General features: G+C 45.3%; 1 protein-coding gene across 2 annotated transcripts in view; it reads right to left on the bottom strand.

The window, feature by feature from the left end:
• ILDR1 (immunoglobulin like domain containing receptor 1) overlaps positions 1 to 22706 on the bottom strand; it is a 35587-nt gene that overhangs the window by 1728 nt on the left and 11153 nt on the right. The window contains exons 2-7 of one of the 2 annotated variants that reach the window (XM_032150034.1): positions 17926 to 18096; positions 16178 to 16327; positions 12694 to 12813; positions 12262 to 12408; positions 5111 to 5242; positions 4077 to 4897 (exon numbers count right to left, since the gene is read on the bottom strand). In XM_032150034.1, coding sequence (XP_032005925.1) covers positions 4077 to 4897; positions 5111 to 5242; positions 12262 to 12408; positions 12694 to 12813; positions 16178 to 16327; positions 17926 to 18096 — 1541 coding nt within the window. The remainder of the gene's footprint in view (positions 1 to 4076; positions 4898 to 5110; positions 5243 to 12261; positions 12409 to 12693; positions 12814 to 16177; positions 16328 to 17925; positions 18097 to 22706) is intronic. The other variant, XM_032150035.1, reaches the window with a different exon arrangement.

Below are 22706 nucleotides of genomic sequence, written 5' to 3'. Positions count from 1 at the left end.
AATACTTATAGTTGTGGTCCATGAATGTAACCTTCCTCATCTTATTTGAAATAGGAAAATGAGGTATCTGTCCTAAAATATACTGCTCAAAAGGGATCACATATGTACGTACATTCATGTTGCTATAAAAAAAAAAGTTTCCAATTTATGAGGAAAGTGAGTTTTAGGGGTCATGATTTCTAATCAAAACACTGCAGGATAAATGTTCTCTGACATAATGGAAAACAATGAAATGTGGTAAAAGGAACTTGTCCAAGTTTGCTAAAAGAAAACCTAGACATGATCAAGGAGTAGACATTTTGTTGAAAGTAGGAAACTAAGAATGCCGACATAAAACTTTTTAAAAATTAAATCAAAAAGTCAAGAAAAAAGCTGGGATTCTCTATAGAAAGTTTGAATTTAGCTTGGAGAAGAAAGAACACAGTGGTTTTCTCTTGTATTAGAACAGGTGTATACTGGCCAAGTTTGGAACAAGCCAGAAATACCTTGAGAATGTCTTAGGGCAAGATGAGAAAGAAAGATAATTCACTGGAAGGAGTCCAGGATCCTGGGCCACTCAAGTCTGTACTCACTGAAGGTAAAAGCTTGAAGTTTTTGCTCCGTATATTTCTGAGGTTATAGCTTCAGTGGAGTGAAAAGGCCACCAGACCTGAATTGAGAAGATCTTGGCTGAAATCCTGGTTCTAAAGTTGGGTGGAAGATCCCTCAATATAACCTCCATTTTCTCATGGGCACTGTGTAACATATAGTTCCTATCTATTTCAGTTCCCATGAAATCATCTGCATGGAAGCCCTTGTTTGTCAGTATCTATTTGTTAAACATTACTCTTGAGAGAGAAGGTTCCACATGAACAACAACAAAAAAGTTGTTCCATTTATGTTTCTCTAAATGCCAAATGAAGTATTTTAAATAAGCATTTTATAAAAAGTTATGGTAAAGCTGTAGCTGCTGAAAGCCTGCTTTAGGAAAATAGTGTTATATCTTATCAGCTCAAGCAGTGAACAGGAACTTCCAGTGCTGCATGATGGAAGGTCACCATTTAGAGGCCCAATTGTATTATGATGTTTCACCACAAGCTCCAATGACTCCAGAGGCTAGGAAGGCGGCCTGTGTAAGAAGCAGCAGCCAGCCTCTAGGAGAGGAGGGAACAGCAAGACTTTGGCCCTGCAGACTTTGCCTCAGTAAAGGCATTCAAAATTCCAGTTACAAACTAAACACAGTGCCTTCAAACTGAGCAATCTGCCAAATCAAGCTTTGATCCTGGGCCTCTGCTCACTGTCAGAATATGAATGGAAAGTTGAATGTGATAAGTAAAGTGATAACTCCTTGGGAGATAAGCTCAAAGAGACTCCAAACAATGGAGGCTTTTATAATTTCTTGTACAAAATCTTTGCTTCTTGGGAGTAACTTTAAAATTGAAAATTTGGTTTGGTTGTGGTAGGTGGTAAAGGAAGCTGTGATATTTTCAGAAAATGAGGAAGAAATAAAGTCACCAGAAGAAAACATTGACTCCAGATGATAATCTCTTTCTCTCTTCCTTTTTTTTCTGAGTCAAGGTCACATTCTGTTGCTCAGGCTGGAGTGCAGTGGTGCAGTCATGGCTCACTGAGCCTAGAACCTGGGCTCAAGTGATCCTTCTATCCTCCTGAGTAGCTGGGACTATGGGTACATGCCACTGCACTTGACTATACTTCTCTCTAAGGAGGCAGCATGAATTATTGAAAGGGCACAGGCTTGAGAATCAAAGCGCAATTCAAACCTGAGCTTCACTCCCTATTGGTTGTGTGGCTTTGGGCATGCTACTTGACCTCTCAGAGCCTCCCATAGTTGTGAGGATTAAATGAAATAAAGCTTGGAGGCCAGGCACAGTGGCTCATGCCTGTAATCTCAGCACTTTGGGAGGCCGAGGCGGGTGGATCACGAGGTCAAGAGATCGAGACCATCCTGGCCAACATGGTGAAACCCCGTCTGTACTAAAAATACAAAAGTTAGCTGGGTGTGCTGGCATATGCCCGTAGTCCCAGCTAATCAGGAGGTTGAGGCTGGAGAATCGCTTGAACTGGGGAGGCAGAGGTTGCAGAGAGCCGAGATCGCACCACTGCCCTCCAGCCTGGTGACAGAACGAGACTCTGTCTCAAAAAGAAGAAAAAGAAAGCTTGGAAAGGGCTTAAAGGGCTTATCCAGTGTCTGGAACGTAACTGGTGTTCCTCACCCTTCTCTCATTTACAAGAAGCCACATAATTTAACTTACAGAAAATAAAGAAAAGAAAATAATTTAACTTAGAAGAAGATAGCATGTAGATTTGGGGCCCAAAACTGGATCTTAACTTTTTTTGTTGTTGTTGTTGTTATAATGAAGAGACCTGGTTTAGTCACTACATGAGTAAAGGAAGTGTGATTGTGTTTTCTTTCAGGATGTAATTTTCTTACTGGTAACACAGAAGAAATAGTTGTATCATCTGTAAATGAGGATAATAGTACAAAACACACAGGGTTGTGAGGATTAAGTAAGATGTTATATAAGATGTCTATAACTCAGTACTGCTTAGCAAGGGGTAGCTATTTTCACTATTGCTGATCCTTGTCACTCAAGGGACATCTGTGAGAAGATGATATAATTGCCATTGATTATTACAGAAGTGTCTGCTGGTCTTTGCTACCTTCCTCACAAATCACTCTCTCACCAAGGCTCTGCTCTAGAAAGAGCAGCACTGTGGCTCTCCTAAGAGGCCTGCTCCTTTGCACACACCATGTGTGTGATTTTTTAAAAAACTCACAGCAGATCATGTACTTCCAAATGAGAGTTGTATCCTTCAAAGCCTGTGACAGACTACACTTCTTCTTTTATAATATCTCTCTGCTCCTGGAACTTATTTCAGAGTTACTGTATATAACTTTGACTATCTCAACAGAAGCAAAAGAGAAAAGGATTTTGGTCAAATAGAGAAAAGATCTTCATGGGTAGCCTGTAAGTTGGCTCTGAGGCAGTTTATTAATGTTTTTGAGCAATGGCAACATATCTTTGCAAAGTGGCAACATTAAAGGAATGCTGTCATTTGGATGTATTAATTATAAATTTTTTTTTTTTTTTTTGAGACAGAGTTTTGCTCTTATCACCCAGGCTGGAGTGCAATGGCACGATCTCAGCTCACTGCAACCTCCTCTTCTCAGATTCAAGTGATTCTCTTGCCTCAGCCTCCTGAGTAGCTGGGATTACAGGCACCCGCCACTACACCTAGCTAATTTTTTGTATTTTTAGTAGAGACACGGTTTCACCATGTTGGCCAGGCTGGTCTTGAACTCCTGACCTCAGGTGATCCACCCGCCTTGGCCTCCCAAAGTTCTGGGATTACAGGCGTGAGCCACCGTGCCCAGCCCCAAATAATTTTTAAAGTCACTTCTTTAAAAAAATACAAAAGATCTGCATCTAGGGGCCCTAAAGGCCTACTTCCTTCTGTGTTCCCCTTTTAACTATGTCTGGCACCCATTGGCACCTTGCCTATTCACAGAATCTTAATGTTTTGGCCCATATATGGAATATCAGGGTTTTAAAAATCAGTTTAATGGTCCTTTCCAGGGGATGTCTCAGAGGGTCCCAACCTCATATATACCAGGGCCTTGCATGCTGACTTAACAAGCGTCTTCTGTCAGGCCCAGTGTTCTAATTTGGGGTATGGAAATGGGTTGCTAAGTAAAGAAAGCAAAGCAGCTGTGAAGGGAGGTGAGGCTTTAGCTACAACGGACTGCATTCAAGTCCTAGCTCATGGCTTGCAAGGTGCTTAATCATGCTGAGCCTCATTATCTCCTGTGACCTCGCTTGGACTGCGATGACAGCTGAAGCAACGGTGAGAAGGCCCTTCACAGGCAGTGAACTCTCCCCTGCACTCTGCACTCACTTGATTTCTTTAGCTCTAACAAGAGGTAGTCCACCCAGCGCACAGTGTAATTTGGGCAAAACAGGGAGGAGGCACCCTCTGTGGTGGAACGAGAGGTAGCCTGTGTTGGCTGTGGTCATGCCTGGCTGGAGGCTCCTCTCTGCCCGTGCCCAACCCTTAGCAGGATGCCCCAGGCTCACCGAGCGCCTCTCCACACTCCCTTTTTTCCTGCTATTCCTGCCTGGAGTGACATCCAGTGAGCGGTAGCTAGGCGGCTTCTCCTCGGGCCAGTGTGGGGAGTGCGAGCGGCGGCGGTGGGCCCCCCAGCTCTGGGGCTGCCTCTCCTTGTCCTCTTCAGAGCTCCAGGAACTGAGGCTGGAGGGCAGGGGAGGAGAGTAGCTGCGGTGCCTGCGTCGTCTCCCGTGCCTCTGAGTGCTCTCCCGGGGGCTGGGCCTGCGGGGCCACTCCTGACAGCGGCTCCTGAAAGGAGGGTGGCTCGGCCGCCAGCGTGCCTCGCTGGACGAGGGGACATCGCTTAGGCTGTCCCTGTCTGACCAGTGTATGGGTGACCCATTCAGCCTAGAGCTACGGTGCCTTCCACTCCACGATGGGTCCAACTCCCTTCTTTCCAATGCCCAAGACTTTGGCCCCCGGTCTTGGAGCTCCTGGTGGAAATCAGGGTAATGGTGCTGCCTTCTCCCCTCCCTCAGATCCCAGGGCCTGGAGGGAATTGGGGTGAGCCACTGCTGGTGCAGGGAGTCACTGGTCCTCCTTGAGGATGACAGGTCTCTGATCAGTGGGGGCAGGTGGATGATTCTGCGTTCCACGACCTCAGAGCCCAGGGAGGACAGCATGCTGCAGGGATTGCCAAATCTGGCTTTGAGGTCTGGGGGCAGAGGCTGGGCCAGGTTGAGGTTCCGCAGTTCTTTCTCCAAATACTCCAGGACACCATCGGCGAGGGGAGGGTGATTGGTGGTCTGGGTCATTGGCATCTGTGGGAGGCTGGACCGCAGGGACAAATCTGAATGTAAACAAGGACAGGACATATATAACAAATGGCCCAAAACATACACCTCAGAATCAGGACATTAAAATGTGACATTGGTTAGCATGACTCCCTCTCATCCTCTATCATGAAGATGCCTGCCGCATTGGTCACAGAGGCCTTGATGTAGCCCATGTTCCTGCCCTTGCCCTCTGCCCTCCCCTACCCCAAATCTCTGGAAGAGTTTACCTCGCTGCAGTAGCGGGTGCATTGGATAAGATGAAACCTGGGAGCTCCTGTCCGCCCCCCAGTACAGGGGTTTTTCCATCATCTGAGGACCTAGGGCCTGGGCCTGCTTCATGTAGCGGTGGCGGGCCAGGGCTGCAGGGGAAGAAGGAGAAATGCAGCCTCAGCCAGGGCAAGCCCCACACCTCCCATTTCACTTCTTTCCACCTAGGGGCCTTGCAAGAGGCCAGCCTCTCTTGTCCATTCTCACTTATCTTGCATGGGAGTAAGGGTTAAGGGGGTAGTAAATTAAATGTCCCCCTGGCGAGGAGCTGGAATTAAATTATCTTCAAGACTGCAACTTCTGTACCCCAGGAAAGTATATTCTTAAAACCTGACTTCCTAGCCTCAAAATCATTTCATCATCTTGCCTATTCCTAAGGTCACCCAAAATCCATAGGTAGATTCATGGATACTAGCATACAATGAATTATTGAGCCATAGGCCAACAAAACTAGAAGCCAAAGGCCAGAAACAGAAGGTACAGATGCAAAGGACTTAGAGGAGGCTGTGAGTCAGGGGCTGGGGGCATCTGCTCAGAATGAAAGAAAAAGGGAAGGGCATGATACTGAAGATAATGGGAAGAATTACTTGGCAATTGCATGGAAGAGTGTTTCTAGCTGGCGTGCCAACCCTGGGTGGAAGAACATTTGTGGGAAGAAGGCAAGGGCATGCAAAAAGCTCAAGTAGATTCCAGTGGGTCCTTTCTACTCTTCTCGCCTTATTAAGTATTGAGATTGTCCCTAAGTAGGGGAATTTCTAAGGGGTGGGGTGGAAGCAGGGAAGGGAGATGAGAAATACTATTTCCTTTTATGGCAAAGAAAATCATATAAAAAAAGTAGTGCAAGGGATCCATAAAAATGTCACTCCAGCCCCTTAGGTGGGGCTGGTCTGAGGCATACAACCCGCAGTGAGTAGAAATTAAAAACAAAAGCATTTTGTTGTTTTTGTTCATGCTTTTCTATTTTGGGGTAGTTGTGGCTGAGTGCCTCATGTTTCCTAAGGACTCTGCCTATCCACGCGTGTTGGACGCGTGCCTGTACGTTAAGTGCAGGAAGTGCCAGCCTCAGTGTGAACGAGGATAGGCCCCAGCCTGGCATTCTCAGTTCCTCCTCGCTTCCCTGGGCCCTGTGGCCACTCCTAAAACAGCAGGTCCAGGCACAGTAGAAGGGGGCAGAAAGCTGGCATCCTGAACACAGCCACATAGGGTGTAGGGTTTGCCAAGGCCAGCAGCAAAGGGATCATCCAGTGGGCTGCCCAGTGATTCCAGTATGAAACTTCCAGCACAACAGGAAGGGTTGTAACAGAGTCCCCAGAAGTGTCTGGAGCTCCACCCCTCAGTGTGAGTCACAGCGTAGCCTGTAGGAAATCAGATGCAAACTTGCAGCAGCTCCCCCAGCAGCTACACCTTCATGCCAACTGATAGCCTGGAGCCTCCCTGAAGACAGGTCCACAGGCTCAGCGCTGCCCTCTCCAGAGACGCCTCTCCCTAGCTCCCTCTACTGGCCACCACTAACATACATACTGGAATGCCCAGCTTTATACATGTAATTTACCTTACATAAGCTAACTAGTTCTCTGAAAAATCTCTTCATGTGGGAATCCAGTGAGGAAGTTGGGCTCAGAGAGATTACCTTCCCAGCCTAAGGTCCCACAGCTAGCGACTGGCAGAGCCAGGGTGTGAACCTGTGTGACGCTGAAGCCTACGCTCTTTGTGTACCACACCGCCAAGTCCCCAGGCTCCTTTATTTTCTGTGATGAAGCTTTATTTTCTGTGATGAAGCAAAAAACCTTCCCTGCAGGCACCTCCTCAATTTACCTGTCTCTAACTCAGCTCCAGACCTTTCAAAGTCCACACCAGACTAGTCTCTCCTTCCATAGCCTGGGGACATCTGATTCCAAGGAGAACAACCCTACCCACTGTACCCCTTTAATGGAATCCTCGCCTCTTCCAGATAGTCCTATTCCCATTTAGCCACTCCTCCTGCTTCCTTCAGTCAGGGAGAAAGGCAGAGTTGTGCTTCCTCTTTGCTCCTCAAATGATTTTTTCACTAATGGGACTCCCTCCACAAATAACTCTCTAACAACCCTTCCAGATCCTCCGTGAGTGTTTCTGACATTTCCCTGAGTTTTTTTCACACAGTCCAGAGATTAACTCACCTGCTCCCTTAGCTGCAACACCTTTTTTCCAGGGTCTCACCCTTCCTTGTTGCACTAAAACTAATGAAACAGGATGGAAGACACAGCCTTTGAGCTTTTCTCTTCCCTGCATTCCCCCGCATCCCTGAAAACAGCCTCACAGGATGTCTAGGCTATCAGGGGTATCTGTTGCTCACCTAATGGGGAATCAGATAGGCAATAAAAGTAGGAAACCTGGACAAGGCAACAAAGCTGCAAAAGACTCCCAATAAGTTATCTCTTAACCTCAGTGGAGTAAAATCTGCCTTAGTCACCCTTAATGAGCTTGTTAAAAATACAGCTTTCTGAGTCTCACTCCCAGGGACTCTCCTTCAGTTGGTCTAACACAAGGCAAGAAAATTTGTATTTTCAACAAGCTCCCTGTTCCAATAATGTAGGAGTCAACTTGGAATTGACTGCTGAGGATTCTCAACAACCCTTTGGTCACCATTCCTTACCATCCCCTCTCCACTCTTACAGAACCCATTCTTGCCTTTGTTTTTTGTTTTGTTTTGTTTTGTTTTGTTTTGTTTGAGATGGAGTCTCGCTCTGTCACCCAGGCTGGAGTGCAATGGCACGATCTCAGCTCACTGCAACCTTCGCCTCTGGGGTTCAAGCGATTCTTCTGTCTCAGCCTCCCGAGTAGCTGTGATTACAGGCGCCCACCACCATGCTCAGCTAATTTTTATATTTTTAATAGAGATAGGGTTTCACCATGTTGGCCAGGCTGGTCTTGAACTCCTGACCTCAGGCGATCCACCTGCCTTGGCCTCCCAAAGTACTGGGATTACAGGCATGAGCCACCATGCCTGGCCCTTGCCTTTCTTTTAACCTATGGTCACTTAGCCTATTTACTTTCTCCAAAACTACCAGTCTTCCCTGATTTGACTGACCAGTCATTTCTGGGCCATCCTCAGGTGCTTCCTAGAATCCGATGCCCCTTTGAACTCTTGTCATTTTAGCTTTAGGAAACTACCAGCAGATGCTTCTGGGTCCCAACCAGGCAACTGACCTCAAATAGCCCTCCTCCCAATAGGGCTTTCCTTCTTGACCTCTCAAACATGCATTCCCTCCTCTATAGCAGCAGGTTAAACATTCCCCACCTCTTAGGTCTTCCCCTGCCTGTGGACTTTCTGCTGATGACTTCATCTCTATTGATGAAGAGGAACCACCCTGAACATAGAGCCAAGAAACCTAGGTTTAGTCCAGGGCCCACTGCTAACAGGCTTTAACACAGTAATTGTGGAAAAATCTCCCTCGACTTCACTTCCCTCAGCTGTGAGGCGGAAGGAGCTGGGGCAGGAGAGATCAGAGAGTCTCATTGTGGCTGTGGCCTACTGCTGGGCATGCCTGGAGGTTCTCCAGTAAGGAGGGCCAGTAACTGCTCTAGGGATGAAAGCCGTTTCTCCAGTTCTTAGGGAAAAAATACATTTCCATTTCAAAAATGTCTATCTTTAAGTCCTACCGAGGGCTGTTTACCACTATTAGGTTAACTATCAAGGGTTACTAAAATTTGGTCTTATTTTCATTTTTCTCCTCTCTAATCCTTTTTTAACTCACTAGAAAGTGGGAGCAGGTTGGGGAGGTGGGATGTGATCAAAGAAGTTCAAGAATCACTCATATGTTTCTTGAAGCTTCCTTCTGCATCTAGAATTTTGATTTGCTGAAATCGAGTCAGGCAGATGTGAGCTCCCTCAGCTTCCTCCCTTACATCTTAATCATCCTCCACATTTTAATGACTTCCTTTCTGTCTTCAGAGGCCAGGCTGCTTCCCTTTCCCTTCCACTCCCTTTCTAAGGCCAGTTATTTCCCTTGTAGGGCTGAAGCCGCTCCTACCAGCTTCATCACTCATCAGTGACCACCTCACTTTTTAATGCTTCACTTTACTTATTTGATATTAACCTTGGTTCTTTGCTTATAAACATGTTTAGGATTACCTTATTCTACAAACACCAACAATAACTCCTTACTCCTCTAACCAAAGAGCTTTCTTTAATAACTCATGCCCTTCCATGCAATTCTTCTTGTCAACAAACTTCTCAGGACAGTCTGCCCCAGTGACTCACTTTGAAAGTGACCTCATCGGCCCAAGTTTAGAGATCTTTGTAGTCCACATTTCTTGATTTTACTAGTTTTTTTAAAATGAACCTAATTCCTCAGGAGAAACAACTCTCCCACAGAACCTCCATTTATTAGTTTACTAATAAGGGGTGCACTTATCATTTTTGTTAGCTTTGCCCCCAGTCTTGCCTGCTTTTAGAGCCCCACGAACCTTGGGAGTCTAAGCAGGCATCTTGGGTGGGTTTTTCTTATCTCATCCTGCATATTATTACTCCAGTGACAGTGACTTCTCCATGGCCTCCTCCCTAAGATCCCTGAAAGGTAGGGGGCCCCACAGTTCAATGTTGCATCCTCTGCGACTTTTCCCCTCCTATGGTGTCTTAGCCAATCCCACAGTGATCCACCTACAGAGGCTGTGGCAGTCTCTGCTGTAGGAATGCAGACTCTCACAAGTCAGATGAACATGGATTCAACTCTGCAAAGCCACTGCTACTTCCCAGCTGTGGGGCTTTTCTGACCTTTGGTCTCCCATCTGTTAAACAGGGATGACTTCTGCCTTCTAGGGTGGTTGTGAGGATTCAGTGAGGAAATGTATGCAAGGGGACTACACATCAGACATCCAATAAAAGTTAGTTCTCTTTTCCTATAAGACAGCAACCTCGGAGCACAGGCCTGAAACCAGACTCAGGCCACCGATTTTCTTCACATTGTAAATCAGGTTTTGTTTCTATCTTAATAGGTCATTCATTATTTTTCCCTTAAAAAATTTCCTTTCAAATGGATCAAACTGATAAAGGTGGTTATCTCTGGGTACTCAGATGAGTCATTACATTTTCCTGAATTTCTCAAATTTCCTACAATATAGTACTTTATTTAGATCATTAGAAAGAGGAAATGTTATTGAAAACAAAAGCCAAAAAAAAAATTAAAAACCTTTTATTTAAAGCAGTTGGTGCTATTCCATCTATTTGACCAAGAAAATAACTTTATAGAATAATTTTGTATTATTTTCCCTTTACCATGTATTCTGTAGCCAACATTTTTTAGGGCATAATTCTGTTACGGTTCTGTTTTAAAGGATCAGATATTAGTCCAAAGGAAGATCACATTGAAAGCAAGATCATCTGCTCCCTCTTCCCTTGCCCTAACTCAAGGATTCTCAAAGTGTGGCCCCTCTATCAGCAGCAGCACATCACCTGGGAACTTTTGAGATAAGAAATACAAATAAAGTTCTAAGCCGCCAAATGACTAACAGACCCCCTCTCGGCCAAGGGGACCCCAGAGAAACCTTGGAAGCTAAGTTCATGGCCATGACGGGATGGGAGGTCAGACTCACCTCATTATATCCCCTCTCACAGTGACCGGCCCTTTCAAAAGACTCCACGTGGATAATGTCAATTACTAGTTTATCTTCCCAGCTACAGAACAAAGACAAGATAAGGTCTAATACTTCTTTTCCCCTTTTCTAATATTCACCTTATCTTATGTAAAATATAGATTTGCTGGGCACTAACTAAAGTTTCACAAGTATATAATCATTTGTTTCATTGCTGCCCCCCACTTCTTAAGGAAAATGTATAAATACTAAACCTCCTGGGAACCTCTTTGAAAAAAAAAAACAGCCACAGATGCATCTGTGACTTATGTTTTTTCCCTGGGTATGCCCTCAAGCTAGCTCAATAAACCTCAATGATCTGAGACTTATGCCTCAGTCACTCATTTTGATTGCTAGAGAAATAAAAATTCTCAGGTCCTACCCCGGACAGGTTGAGTCAGAAAACCTGGAGGTGGCAGCCAAAAATTAAGTTAAGGAGGAAAAAAAAAAAAAAAAAAAAAGAAGAAGAAACAGAAATCATCCCCACCTCCTGACCTCTAGAGAGGGGAGAGTGGCTGAAGGTTGACTTGATCACCGGTAGCCAATGACTTAATAAATCATGCCTATTAATGAAGTCTCCATAAAAACCCAAAAGGACTAGGTTCAAGGAGCTTCCTGGTTGCTGAAGATGGAGGTACTGGGACGGTGGCACACCTGGAGAGGACATGGAAGCCCCTGCCCGCTCCCACATACCTTGCTCTATACATCTCTTCATTTGGCTGTTCAATTGTATTCTTTTAAATATTCTTTGTAATAAGTGGGTAAACATAAGTAAACTGTTTCCTTAAATTCTGTGAACTGCTCTAGCAAGTTAATTGAACTCGAGGAAAGGGTCATTGTAACTCCCAATTTATAGCCATTTGCTCAGAAGCACAGGTGACAACCTACTAGTTGCAACCGCAATTAGCATCTGAACTAGGGGGCGGTCTTGTGGGACTAAGCCTTCCACCTGTGGGGTCTGGTGCTATTTCCAGGTAAATAGCATCAGAATTGAGATAAATTATAGGACATTCAGTTGGTGTGCGCTGAAGAATTCCTTTTTGTGTGGGGAAAACACACACACTTGGTGTCAGAAGTATCGAGTGGCATGTGAGAATAGGAAAAAACAGTTTCGTTTTCCTTTACAAGTGGCCTTCTCTCTTACTGGCTTATTTAAACCACTTGCTCCAGCCCACCTTATGTCCAAATGAGGTCAGTGCTAGGAATGAAGATTGAAGCACAGGCACATCAGGGCTGCTGAGAAAATGCCATCAGTAGGCAGAGCTATCTGAGAGATGCTTTAGGCAGCCTGAGAAGTGGACAGGCAAATGTCCTTCTATGTGGCTACCTAGCCTCCCCAAGCATCATTTTCAGGGCTGAGGCTAATGTCCTCTGTCCCTATGATGGGAGAAGGGCATGGAGGAGAACCTGGAAGAACCTTTGACCTGGCACTTGAAGCTGATCTGCTTGAGGTCCTGGTCCCTAATCCACTCCATTCCACTGCTTGTCTGTCCCCTCTCACCTTCCTCAGGACAGCAGCAGCGGGCAGGACAGCAGGGACAGCGGATGTAGCAGCAGCAATACTGAGGACAGCACTGGCACCAGCACACTCCAATCAGCAGCAGGAGGAGGAGGGCTCCCAGGATGATGAAGATCACTGTCAGCCAGTCTGCAGGGGAGAAGCCAAGCAGGGGTTGAACTAAATATTCAGGGGGAGGGAATACTTCCAGTTCTGATATCCTAGAGGTCTCATAACACAGCTCTTCACCTACAGGTTAAAGTTGAGCAATATACCAGCAAAAAAGTAAAAGTTTAGCTTTGATAAGGGAACTTCAGAGGTTGATAATCCAATGACAAGAACTTAGGCTTGCTTATTTCTGTTTTTGTTTTTTCCTGTGAGTAAAAGTGTTACGGCAGTGAGGGTGACTGAATAGAAAGCTCTAGTAGCACTTACGCAGGACGATGAGCTTTACTTCCTTATCGGGGTCTCCTGATGTGTCCCCTGGAGCCTCAATGGTGCAGTAATACACTCCATGGTCCCACCACATCACTTCATTAATCACAAGATCTGCTCCTACACAGTAAGGAGGGAGAAAGTGCCAGTGTCAGAGGAGTGAGCACTGGTTTCTAACCCATGACAGCCTCAAGACCTGGGCAGCATGGCAAGACCTTGTATTTATAAAAAATAATAATAAAAAAATTATCCAGGCATGGTGGCATGCGCCTATAGTCCCAGCTTCTCTGGAGACCGAGGTGGGAGGATCACTTGAGCCTAGGAAGTTGAAGCTGCAGTGAGCTATGAGTGTGCTAATGCACTCCAGCCTGGGCAACACAGTGAGACCCTATCTCAAAAAAAAGTTAAAAATAAAATACTGTTTAAGTTGCCAGTATATGGGGCTTTTACTTACTCGCAATCAAACCTAATCCTAACTGGTACAGTGGAAATGATTATTTAGCTGCATTTCAGATGAGGAAAATCAAGACTCAAAGGAACTGGCCTAATAACATACAGACAATGCTCATCAGAGGTAGGTTCAAGCCCACATCTCTCTGCCTCAAAGCTGGTACTCTTAACCACCAAGCTTTCCTGTCTTCTCTAAATTGGGTGGAAAAACTCCACATTCTGGGTCTCTTATCAGCCTAAAATGAGCAGTTATCTCTGGATCCTGAAGGACAGGTATGAGATGAACTTGAATAAAGATAAAATGCCAGTATTTTAAGAGTAAATGTAACTCAAGAAGAGTTTCAGTTCTAGTGGGCACTCAGGTTTTTTGTGTACCTCTATTAGGATAGATGAATGGTTTAAATATATATTTGCTGTACATTCATTTTTTTTTTAATTTTAAGGTCAGGGGTATATGTGCAGGTTTGTTACATAGGTAAACGTGTGCCATGGTGGTTTGCTGCACAGATCATCCCATCACCCAGGTATTAAGCCCAGCATCCATTAGCTGTTCTTCCTGACGCTCACCCTCCTACATCCCCGCACCCTCCAACAGGCCTCAGTGTGTATTGTTCCCCCCATGTGTCCATGCATTCTCGTCATCCAGCTTCCACTTATAAGATCATCAGGGTGGACAGACAACCTACAGAATACGAGAAAATTTTTGCAATCTATCTATCTGACAAATGTCTAATACCCAGCATCTACAAGGAATTTAAAATGAATGGTTAATATTTATGTTCAAGTTTAGCAAAGTCAATAAATATTCACTAAAGCCCTTTTGTGGGTCCAGCATTATATCAGGCACCGAGGAGATGTAAAGAGAAACAAGACCCTCTTCTGTCCTGAAAGGGTTTAAAATCCAGTCAAAGGCATCAGGGCAGCCTCCATGTGAAGTGCAGCGGCAGTTCCAGCTCCCCCACCCACAGTAAGTTCTATGCAACCTTAGCATTACAGACTTGCTCCTGCTAAGTTGGTGGTAATATCTGCAATTCTTTATTATCTGTTTGTCAAGAAATGTTTATTGAGGAAATGAAACAAAAATGCAAGGTCACGCACCAGTGGACCTAACTTTGACTTCTGTTTCCTTTTCTTTCTACGTCAATATCTACAATTTTTTCCTACCCACTATTTTCCAAACCCACTACCTTTCCCAGAAATAAGCTTACCCCAGACTTGGAAAAATGATGAAAGTGCTTTTAAAAAACTCCTCCTCAGGGCATGATGTGTATTGTAAATCTGCTCTAATTTTTATTGGTGACATAAAGAGTATTTTAGGGATATCAGAGTAAGAAGAGTTTTCAGATATATTAATATTTTAAAGGATCTAAGGACTGATTTGACAGGGTCATCTCAAATGATGCAGGCATAGGCAAAAAAGTATCAGAAAACAAGGGCTTCAGGAAGTCCCAACAAGCCTGGAGACAGAAATAGAAACAGAGGGGAATACTAATGTATTCCTGTGGGAGTAAGAATGAAGCAGGGTTTGAGCCAAAGGTGGCTGGGAGTGGGAGTAGTGGAAGGTATTTACCTTCATGTTTTTAGAAAAAAAAAATAAGAGCAAGGACTAGCTACTATGGGGATTTCCATCCTTCAGAAACTGTTCAGGTAATTTGCTAATTAAAAAGGCTTGAAACTTTGAGGTCAGATAAGAACAAATTCTGCTGGCTTTGGAAAAGGCAGAACCACCTTGGATCTTTGAAGAGGCCCCTGAAGACTAGAAAAGAAGGACAGATGTACCCTAAAACTGAGGGCTGGCTTGGGGAAATCAGATGCCGAATGTAAAAAACAAAAAATCAGACTTAAGTGTTATAGACAAAACTGAAAGCAATTATTAAACTGGTTCCCGTTAAGTGACCTACCTTTAAACAGTCAGAATATTCACTGATTCCTTGATATTGTAGCTATGGCCACCATGAGTGGCCCACTGGGTGTATTCTTCCCTTTTTCCCCTTTTAACTCACAAATATTTATTTAACACAGCACATAAAGCCCATTGAAATAGGCTCTGAAGTCTATGCTGATCTATGGTAGCAACTGTGGATTACACAATAGAAATATGAGGATCTAAGCTAAGCCATTCATCCAAAAGTATACGGAGTGATAACTAATGCTTACTGCCCACTTCCTGTTTGCTAAATGCTTTATACATATTCCCTTAGTCCCCACAAATCTCTGTGAGCTAGGTACTATGGCAAGTCCCATTTTATAGAAATTGAGGCTGAAAAAATTGGAGAGGCTTGCCCAGGTTCATATACCCTATAAATGCAGAATGGGGATGCATACCCGCACCTGACTCCAGAGTCAGGGCTCTCACCGCTACTCCCTGCACTGGGCACAGAGGATAGGCTTTAGACACAGCTCTCACGTATCGTGCTAGATATTCACTTTGGAGTAGGGAGGAAGATACCATGATGCCCGTCGTTCAGATGAAGAAACAGAAGCCAAAGAAAATAACTGATCACTGGTCACTGAGCTAGTGAGAGGAAGCACTAGGACTCTCACTTGGGGCTTTTCAGTCCAAGCCCAGTGTAGTTTCCTCTATCAGTGGAGGACAGTGGTCTCAAGGTGGTCATCTGCTCAGAGGACCCTATTTCCTTCCATATGAACAATAGGAATAGCCGGAGGGAAACTCAGGGACCTGGGGTTTCAGTAGGCCCTGACAGCAATTTGTGGAAGGAATCAAAGAAACCTGATCCACACCATAGCCCTGAATCTCAGGAAAGCAAAGGGAACCATTCATCCCTAGACCTTTAGCCAAAGCTATAGATAGCAACAGAACAACCTCTGGTCCAGAGACCAACTTCCAGGGAAGTAACTTCAGCTGGTGCAGCACATTCTATGAAGCTGGCACTTTCCTCAAACAATGACAGTGACCAAGTAGACCAACAGGCAGCAGAAAGAAATGGGAAATCCCATGCTGACTCAGCCTGCCAGGCTTGGTGTCTGCACCTCCCCCCACCCCCAGTTCCCCTGACACCTCCCCCGCACTCACGGTTCTGGATGGTGATCTTGCGCTGCCGGTAATCTACCCCCAGCACGGGCTCATTCTGCCCCCGCCGCTGGGCCACGATGCGAACTTCCCGCTGGTTGTCGTTGCAGTCATTGGATGGGTCCTGGCCCAGGGATAAAGCTGCCTGGTATGCTGAGGAGGGAGGGCACACTAGAGTCACACAGCAATAGGGAGTTCCCACAGAAAAAGGTTCCCTTCCTGCTCCGGGCGTGAGACACAGTGAAGTGTCTCAATTTTTCCCAAGACTATTCATCCCTTGGGACTCTTGTTAATCATGAAGATCCTGATTCTGCAGGTCTAGAGTGGAGTCTGAGATTCTCATTTCTAATATGCTCCCTGGTAATACCAGACACCACATTTTGAGCAGCCAGACTCCTGACCCCCTAACAGGCCATCATTTTCATACCGACTCTATTCCCCATCTCCTATTCCAACTCCTTTGTCTCATTTTCAGAGTCACCCCAGCCTCTCTCTGCTCCCATGGAATTCATCCACCTGCCCTTAAAACATAAGGTCACATGCCTGTAGTCCCAGCTACCTGGGAGGCTAAGGCAGGAGAGTCACTTGAACCCAGGAGGCACAGGTTGCGATGAGTTGAGATCACGCCATTGTACTCCAGCCTGGGCAACAAGAGCGGAACTCCATCTCAAAACAAAAACAAAAACAAACCAAAAAAAAAAAAAAAAAACCAAAACAGAAAATATAGGGTCTGAGAGCTGTTACATCTGCCCGTGGTAAATGCCTGCTACCCTAGCCTCTCCTCCCTGGCCACTTAACCCAGGCATTTTAAGAGTAACCCCCAGGAAACAATGCCTCAATTTAGAGAGGAGTCTTTTGGGGACAATGGCAGACTCAGTGGGTGGCTCAGACAGCTCTTGGGGTTCTACTCAAATCATATTGTGAGACATTAGCTCAAGGGCTCAAAAAGGTAAAGACTAATGCCTCCCTCTCCGTTTGCTTCTTCTCAGGAGGCTCACTTTTTCCTATGAACAGCGTGTCTACTTCTATTCTCAAAATCTCCAAAAAATTAATTGTCTTGGTGCTAACAGTGGGGTGGTTCTAGGTTCCTTTGTTCTTTGAGAGAAGGCAGAAATGGGCAACTAGGAAAGAGCTCTGATCCAGACAGCACAACCCACATGCCTGGGGCAGTTGTTACTGAAAGGCAGGACTGGCCAACTCTAAGGCGGAGTTGGGTAGCACTAAGAGACTTCCCACAGTTAAAGGGCTGCTTGGGGGGCACTGGAGGGCTTAGTCAGCAGAGGAAGGAGCATCTTTCCGAAGGCAGATTGAAGAAGGGAATATAGCAAGGAGCAAGAGACTTCACAAATGACCACTCATCATTTGTGCTGAGTGTAGTCTTCTTGCCTGCATTCTAAGGTGGTGGGGGTGAGGGGAGGAGGGCCTGCATCATCAGCTCAGCACACTGGCATGGAACCAGGAATGGACAGGGAGGCAGGACTTTTGCCTAATGTTTAAGTTTCTTTAAATTTTTTTGAGAACAAGGCAGGACAACAATTTTGAAATAAACTAGTACGTGACCTTGAATACATTATTTCATCTACCTGGGCTCCGTTTGTTTATCTATAAAACAGAGGAACTGTATTAGGTGATCTTTGTGTCTTCTCCTCACTACCAAGATTTGTAATCCTAAATAATCCCTCAACCCTAACTGCAGTATGCCACAGAGGTGTCTGGGACCCACAGAGGGCCAAGGAGGTAAGGATACTCACACGCTGAGTAGTAGTCAAAGATAGGGTCCTTGCAGAAGGACTTGAAGCGCCATGTCACTACCACGTCCTGGAGCTGGGCAGAGGTGGTGTAGTCACATTTGAGGATGATAGAGGCAAACAGGGTGACATAGCGTTCTGTGTGCTGGACCGTCACAAGCAAGGACAGGCACCCTAAAGCCAAGAGCAGGAGAAAATGCTGAAGGTGACCTACATCTGTTCATGGGTAAGAAAAGCAATGCAAATGAGCAAAAGATATTGCCTGCCATCCTGCCTGACCCTGGCTAGGAGCTCACAGACAGAGTCTGGGTTCTTACTCACCTGGGCAGGCTATGGGTGGGGTGGGGTGAGAATGCACTCGGCAGCCTCAGAGGGACATAGGAAGAAAGGAGTGAGGAAAACTCCCAGGAATTTACAGTGCATTAACAGTGATGACATATCCAACAACAATATAAGGATTGTATCAAAATAAAGCCACATTTGTACTGAAGTGACACTGCTAATATATTTTTTTTCCTCACATCACATCTCTTCTTAAAATGGTTTCCCATTTCCTAAGGATAAAGTTCAAGCTCCCTAACCAGGCCTACGAAACCCGTTAGGTCAGCCTACTGCCCTTCTCGTCTGCCTCATGTCCCTTCACGTCCCATCTCCCACTCGATGAGTCAGCCATTCTGAGCTTTCTTCAGTCCTTCCCATGATAAGACCATTCTCTTCTCCAGGTGCAGCTCTCTCAGCCTGGAGCACTCTTCCACATCATCTGCCACTGCTCCACTCTATTCCCTAGGCTAATTATGATTCGTTCCTTGGGACCTCAGCTGAACAGGGTTTCTACTTCTGTCTACCCTGTAGACAGGGTTCTGTGTCCGGAACCCTACCTCCTCCAGCAGCCCTCCTTTCTGCAAGTCTGGGAGAGGGGCCTCCCTGTTTTTTTCCTAAGTGCGTCATCCTACCCCTAGGCAGCACTTTTCTTGCTTCTTGTTGATGGTCTGCTCGCTGTGGGCTCAGAGAAAAACGCAGTCGGCCTTCTCAAAGTCATTGCTCAAATACCAGTGCCCAGTACTGTGCCTGTCACCTACTTGGCACCCAACAAATGCTTGTTGAATAAATGATGGAATGAATGACTAAGAATCTATTAACCAGTGGAAATTCAGCAGTACAGGCAGTCAGCATAAACATAGAGCAAATAAAACAGTCAGATGTGACAAACTGGATCAAGAAAGACTTGAAGAAATTAAGAGGAGATTTTTCCTTTTAAAAAATGTCCTCTCCCTACCCTCCAAACCTACAGGCATACTTAAAGCTCCAGGTGTGCCTTGATAAGGGATTAGGTAGCACCAAAATGTCAGGTGGGACTTTGGCACAGTCAGGGATCCAGACATAACCAGCACCTTAGAACATTCCTATGTTAGTTTGGTTTCTAGGCCGAGTTATGAAGGGGTTCTCTAATGGGAGGTTTAGTGTGGAGCAGTAGTACTCAAACTCGAGTATGCATCACCAGAGGACTTGTGACAGCCCAGATCACTGAGCCCTATGCTAGGAGTTTCTAGTTCTGTAGGACTTGGGTGAGGCCCAGAGACACACATTTTTTTTTTCTTTTCTTTCTTTTTTTTTTTTTTTGAGATAGAGTCTCGCTCTGTCGCCCAGGCTGGAGTGCAATGGCACGATCTCAGCTCACTGCAACCTCCACCTCTCGGGTTCATGGGATTCTCCTGCCTCAGCCTCCCAAGTAGCTGGGATCACAGGCGCCTACCATCATGCCTGGCTAATTTTTGTATTTTTAGTAGATGCAGGGTTTCACCGTGTTGGCCAGGCTAGGCTCAAACTCCTGACCTCAAATGATCCACCCGCCTCAGCCTCCCAAAGTGCTGGGATTACAGGTGTGAACCACTGTGCCCGGCCTGAGCCACTGCACCTGGCCTTCTTTTTTTCTTTCTTCCTTTCTTTCTTTTTCTTTTTTTTTTTTTTTTTTGAGATATAGTCTTGCTCTGTTGCCCAGGCTAGAGTGCAGTGGTGCAATCATGACTCACTGCAACCTTGACCTCCTGGGTTCAAGTGATCCTCCCATCTCAGCCTCCCAAGTAGCTGAGACTACAGGCATGCACCACCGTGCCTGACTAACTTTTTAAATTTTTAGTAGAGATGAAGTCTTGCTGTGTTGCCCAGGCTGGTCTTGAACTCCTAACTTCAAGCAATCCTCCAGCCTAAGCCTCCCAAAGTGCTGGGGTTATAGGCATGAGCCACTGCACACAGCAATTGATACAAATTTCTAACTAATTTCCACGAGATGCTGATGCTGCTGCTCTGAGGACCATACTCTGAGAACCACACACACACACACATACACACACACACACACACACACACAGGCTTTAGATTCAGATACAGCTCAGTTCAAATCAAACTTTAATATTTACTTGAATTTTGGACAAGTTATTTACTCTCTCTGAGCTAGTTTCTCAGCCATGAATGGAGATGATGATAATGCTAGCCTCATCAGGTCCTTGCAAGAATGCAATGAGATAATCCACTGTCCTTGGCATGAAGCCTTGCACATACATTGCCACATTAGTGTTAGTATGTGAGTCTCTTCCCTTTTTCCCCTTATTATGAGGGCTAAGAAGAAAGAGGTTGGAGTTGGGGTTTTCTCCAACAGAGTTTTCAAATGGAGCCACCTTCATTTTGACCAAGGTACTCCCACAGACAAAACAAATATAGTTATTATTTTACGGAGCAGCTAGGTGGGCCTGTCTTGAAGGCTAGAGTCACATGATTCTTGGGTCCTGCCTGACCTACTGGTCACAGCCCTTATAAGACTGTCCTCTTAAACTTCTGATAGGCACCTTCATCTGGGTTCCTCACATCCATATAAAGCAGAATGCTGTTCAGGACAGGCACTCACAGAAATGACCTGACAACCTATCTCCAGGACTGGGCTGTGATGCAGATGCCCCATAGCAGATGTGCTGGATAGAGACTCTGCAGCAGTGCAGGCGAGAGCTGTGGGCAGGAAGACTTCATGAAAGGAAATGATTTAACCTAGGCTCCAAGAAGCAGGTAGAACTAAGATCACGCATGAGAAGTAGGAAGAAGGCAGAGAAACTCGTTTCAGTAAGCAAGAAAGGAGGGAGCAAAGAGCCTTATCAGGAAGGGGCAGTTACTTGGGTAACCTGGGGGAAACCAATCTAGCTGTGTCTCCAGCTTTATGGAAGACAGAGAAGATAAATAAGGCAGGGCTGGTGGTGGTGAGCGGGAGGTGGGGCGATGGGGTGAAGTCTAAATCACAATCCAGTGTCAATTTCTTGTCCATGGATCATCACTGAAGTCTTTTCTGAAGAACAGTAATAGGGTGAAAGTGGTGTTTTTAGGAAGATAGATGACTTCCCCACTCAGCTGTAAATGAAAAAAAAATATCATTTTTTAAATAAACCTTGAGTGGTTTTGGGAAAAAAAGCTGCTGTCTCCATAAGCTGTAGAGTCCCAGAAATCAGGCCAGTTAGAATGGAAGGGCCAGTGACCAGCATCTCAAGCCTAACATGGCTTTCTTAATCTAATTTTTGGTTCTTGTTCTTTCTCTCTGACTACCCCTTTGTGTGTTTTTTGTTTGCTTGTTTGTTTCTTTTCTTCCAGAACTGACCTGAAATAGACCTTGGAGATCTCACCAACCACAGTTTTATCTGAACAGTAGAAGCAGCCACAGATAAGATTTTCACAATGAATAGGTTGCCACTGTCAACACTGGCTTATTTTGTTCCATAACACACATACCAATGAGAAGAGAGAGGAAAACACTGATATTGGTCTAAATAAAATCTTAGGTTCAACAGTATCTTCAAATATATTCTTTTATATACTAAATGTGATACCTGGGAGAAGATTAGCTGTGCTCACTTCCTGTACAACAAATCTGAGGCTTGGAAATTAAAGGGACTTGTCTGTGGTCATTCGTTTTTTCTAAGGGGGTCAGAGTCGGGATTCTGTCCCTGAGCAGTGCTCCTGCCTCTCAGCTTGGCTATTCTTTAAATAAAAGATAATTGGTATTCACAAGTTTGCAAATAATTTGAGCTGGGGGCCAGGCTATGTGAGCAATAATTAAAATATAACTGGTGCAGTCACTCTGACACAGTGAAATAAAGAACATGTAGGCTCTTTATTTGGCTGAATGTAATTTGATATAAATAGCAGTTTATTCAAACTCTAGTCAATATCACCTGTATAGAGGTAGAACATTTGAGAGCAGGGAGACCAGGTTTGCTGCGGGTCAGAAAAGGGAATTTGGTTAGAGTCAGAAATTGCTGTGGGGTAGCTTTGAAGATTGCAGAATCTGACACCCTTGAGGAGGGGAAATGGGGAGAAAGGTGATCACTCAGCTCCCCTTCCATGAATGCCCTTATTGTGGACAAACCACATTTGGGGTGACACAACTCACCTTTACCAACGTCAGCACTGACTTTGCTGCTTGGGTACTCTTTTATCTTCTCTTCTATTTCATCCCTGTGTGAATATCAAGCCTTGATATCTGCCAGGTTCAACAAGTTCTGGCCATCTTGAGCTCATTCACACTCTCTCCAGGGGTCTGCCAGCCAGCCCCACAGCATCCTGGGCAGACCTCACACATCCACCCCCTGCCCTGTCTCTCTCTCTCTCTCTTTCTCACACACACACACACACACACACACACACACGAAGAGTCCCAGGAGAAGAGGTACTGAACAACCCAGTAAACTCTTCTCCCATTTCTCAGTTGTTGCTGTGGGTCCTTAACATCTATTATGTACCGGGTG

This window comes from Hylobates moloch, unplaced genomic scaffold, assembly GCF_009828535.3.
Source record: "Hylobates moloch isolate HMO894 unplaced genomic scaffold, HMol_V3 SCAFFOLD_4, whole genome shotgun sequence".
Lineage (NCBI taxonomy): Eukaryota > Metazoa > Chordata > Mammalia > Primates > Hylobatidae > Hylobates > Hylobates moloch.
Note: the sequence above shows the minus strand (reverse complement) of the source record. Positions and strands in the feature narration are given on the sequence as shown.